The 3,578-nt window shown below is 37.3% G+C and overlaps 1 protein-coding gene across 1 annotated transcript; it reads left to right on the forward strand.

The window, feature by feature from the left end:
- Positions 1–363: 363 nt before the first annotated feature.
- LOC129535953 (olfactory receptor 4L1-like) lies at positions 364–1,293 on the forward strand. Its single transcript, XM_055394731.2, has one exon. It carries the CDS (start codon positions 364–366, stop codon positions 1,291–1,293), a length of 930 nt encoding a protein of 309 aa, XP_055250706.2.
- Positions 1,294–3,578: the final 2,285 nt, after the last annotated feature.

A 3,578-nucleotide genomic window follows, 5' to 3' on the forward strand; every position in this document is an offset into this window, starting at 1 on the left:
AATTTAGTGTGATATATTACAACCAAACAATATCTATATATTAGGATTGAATCATTTCACTATTTACTTCTAAACCACGACATACCATTTGCACACAACACGCAAACTCTTCACTGTGAAGAATGATAATAAAAGGATTTGAGAAAACAGCTCCAAAAGATCTGAGATTTAAGACTATCTATTCTCATATTACCAATTGTTACTCTTCAAATAGAAATCAGAAAATGTTGGTGTTTTTGTTGAAGTTCATTTGATAAGTCGTGTTTGACTCTGCGATCCCATGTCAGTCAGTGCTAACTGTGGATTTTTAAAAAAATTCTCCTTGTATATAAAGAACATCTGGAATCTTTCTGAGTTGAGTAAATGGATCTGAAAAATGGATCTGTAGTGACTGAGTTTATTTTGCAAGGATTTTCTGCAGGATGGGAACTTCAGATTGTCTTCTTCGTGACATTCTCCTTGATCTATGGGGCTACTGTGCTGGGAAACGCTCTCATTATGGTCACAGTGACATGCAGTTCCACCCTTCATTCTCCCATGCACTTCCTCCTCGGAAACCTCTCCTTTTTGGACATGTGTCTCTCCACAGTCACCACACCCAAGATGATCAGAGACTTGCTCACTGAACACAAGACCATCTCTATATGGGGATGCATGGCTCAGATGTTCTTTATGCACTTGTTTGGAGGTGCTGAGATGACTCTTCTGGTAGCCATGGCTTTTGACAGATATGTGGCCGTATGTAAACCCCTGCACTACAGGAAAATCATGAACCACAGGTTGCTGAACGGGTTTGTTATACTCTCATGGACAATTGGTTTTATACACACCATGAGTCAGATGGTATTAACGGTAAACCTGCCTTTCTGTGGCCCCCGCATCGTAGACAACATATTCTGTGACCTTCCCCTTGTGATTAAGCTTGCGTGTGTGGAGACATACACCCTGGAATTATTTGTCATTGCTGACAGTGGACTCTTGTCACTTATCTGTTTCCTCCTCCTGCTTGTCTCCTACACTGTCCTCCTGGCCACTGTGCAACGAAGATCATCGGGAGGCCTCTCCAAAGCTCTGTCCACACTGTATGCTCACATCACTGTGGTCAGTCTGTTCTTTGGGCCGTGTATCTTCATCTATGCCTGGCCATTCAAGAGTTTTGCCAGCAATAAAGTCTTTGCTGTATTTTACACTGTATTCAAACCCTTATTGAATCCTATTATTTACACCTTGAGAAATCAGAAAATGCAAGAGGCCATGAAAAAATTAAGGTTCCAAAATTTTAGCTCCACATAGAATTTTTAGCTTTTCAGTTCAGTTCAGTTCAGTCGCTCAGTAATGTCCGACTCTCTGCAACCCCATGAATCACAGCACGCCAGGCCTCCCTGTCCATCACCAACTCCCAGAGTTCACTCAAACTCATGTCCACAGAGTTGGTGATGCCATCCAGCCATCTCATTCTCTGTCGTCCCCTTCTCCTCCTGCCCTCAACCTTTCCCACCTTCAGAGTCTTTTCCAGTGAGTCAACTCGTCGCATGAGGTGGCCAAAGTATTGCAGTTTCAGCTTTAGCATCAGTCCTTCCAATGAACATCCAGGACTGATCTCCTTTAGAATGGACTGGTTGGATCTCCTTGCAGTACAAGGGACTCTCAAGAGTCTTCTCCAACACCACATTTCAAAAGTATCAATTCTTCGGTGATCAGCTTTCTTCACAGTCCAACTCTCACATCCATACATGACCACGGGAAAAACCATAGCCTTGACTAGACGGACTTTTGTTGGCAAAGTAATGCCGCTGCTTTAGATTTTAGAATTGTATAAATAACCCAGCTTTCAAATATAAGGCTAACATAATTTGAATATATTATATGTAATACATGGTTTTACTCTTTTATTTTAAATCATAACTGGTGCAGAAAAAATTAATGATATAATGCTTTAAATTCACAGTTAATGCTGTTATAGCACATAATGATAATTAGTTATCTGCAGCAAAATAGACATATAATGTCATTAAATACTTTATGATATATTCAATATTTATTTATTAGTGAAGAGATAAATATAAAAATATGTAGTGGTACTATTAGAGATTATTTTAATATAGATTGCTAATGATTATCACTAACTACTACTACCATAAATGTGGTACCCTGAATAAATCATGATTAAAAGAATGATAACACAAAGGCAAAAATTTAATTTCAACCTCTTGAACCAATGAGATAAAAAACAAAAATAAATAAATTTGATAATATAGTTAATATAAGATGACAGAGTGAATATAAGATACCAGAAAGGAAAAAGAAATAATGGAAGGACAATTTCAATAGAACTACAAAGAGCAGCCTTGAAACCACAAGCTCATAAGTGTGATTTGACTTTCAAATGTCAATTAAAAAAAAGAAGTACATTGTTTGATTTTATGTTATATATCATAATTTAAGAATATTTGCCATAAGAATTATATTCAACTCTATTTCTACATAGTAAACAAAAATATCTCAGTCCTACAATATAGCACACCTGATATTAAAGGAATCCTAACTAATTGCAAGGTAAAGTATACAATCAGTGGTAGATGGAATTTTATATCATTTCATAAAATATTATGTAAGATTTTTGTGTCTATCAGTATAAATTGCTCAAGCTCTTCAGTCACTTGGTTGACAAAACATATAGAATTGTCAAAAATCATTTAAAATATTTTTTAAATTCATGATTTTTAAAAGAAATTTTAAAAATTCACACCTGAACTCTAGTTTGAACTTTGAATGGCATTCCTGGAAAATACACCAACATGGAACCATTGCCTACTTTGAGAACATCTAGAGAATACACTGCCTAGAGCCTGCTCAGTTCAGTTCAGTTCAGTCACTCAGTCGTGTCCAACTCTCCGCAACCCCATGAATCACAGCATGCCAGGCCTCCTTGTCCATCACCAACTCCCGAGTTCACTCAAACTCATGTCCACAGAGTCGGTGATGCCATTCAGCCATCTCATTCTCTGTTGTCCCCTTCTCCTCCCTGCTAGTAAAACTGAATTTGGGAGAGTACTGTGGACTAGACTTTGAGCTTGAACAGGGATGGCTCAGACTTCGCTTGAATGAGAGCTCAGAGTCTGGGGGGAAAAAAAGAGAAAATCAGTAGAAAGCTTGCCCAGCAGAAGCAGACAGCAAGGAAAAAGAAAAAAAAAAAAGTCTCTCAAACTTGATTTTTAGTGGAGTTGAAAATAAGTGCTTCCCTAACAAGGGTTTGTCTTGTCATCAAATTATTTGTATGTCCTGAAACATCAAGGTGAGAATTTTCTTTTAACATGCAACTTCAAAGTGATAGGCTTGGGTATTTGGTAGAAGAAAACACAAGAGTTCACTGAAAAAACTGTGGTTTGAAACACTGGTTAAAATACAAAATTCAACTGAGTAAATTTGCAGATCTAATTGGCTTATTAAACAATTCATGTCAGGTAGAAAGGCTCATCTGCCAGAAAGATACTATGAGATACACATGGAAGCTTTGATAGTAAGGAGAGGAGATAAGCAAAGGAAGTCATATGTAAGTAAAAAGAAGAAAGTTCATT

This window comes from Moschus berezovskii, chromosome 9 (assembly GCF_049115385.1).
Source record: "Moschus berezovskii isolate FMDL1 chromosome 9, NW_MosBer_1.0, whole genome shotgun sequence".
In the NCBI taxonomy this organism is placed as follows: Eukaryota; Metazoa; Chordata; class Mammalia; order Artiodactyla; family Moschidae; genus Moschus; species Moschus berezovskii.

What these genes read in the sequence shown, in the direction of transcription:
- LOC129535953 (XM_055394731.2), top strand. Translation starts at nt 364, where the DNA reads ATGGATCTGAAAAATGGATCTGTAGTGACTGAGTTTATTTTGCAAGGA.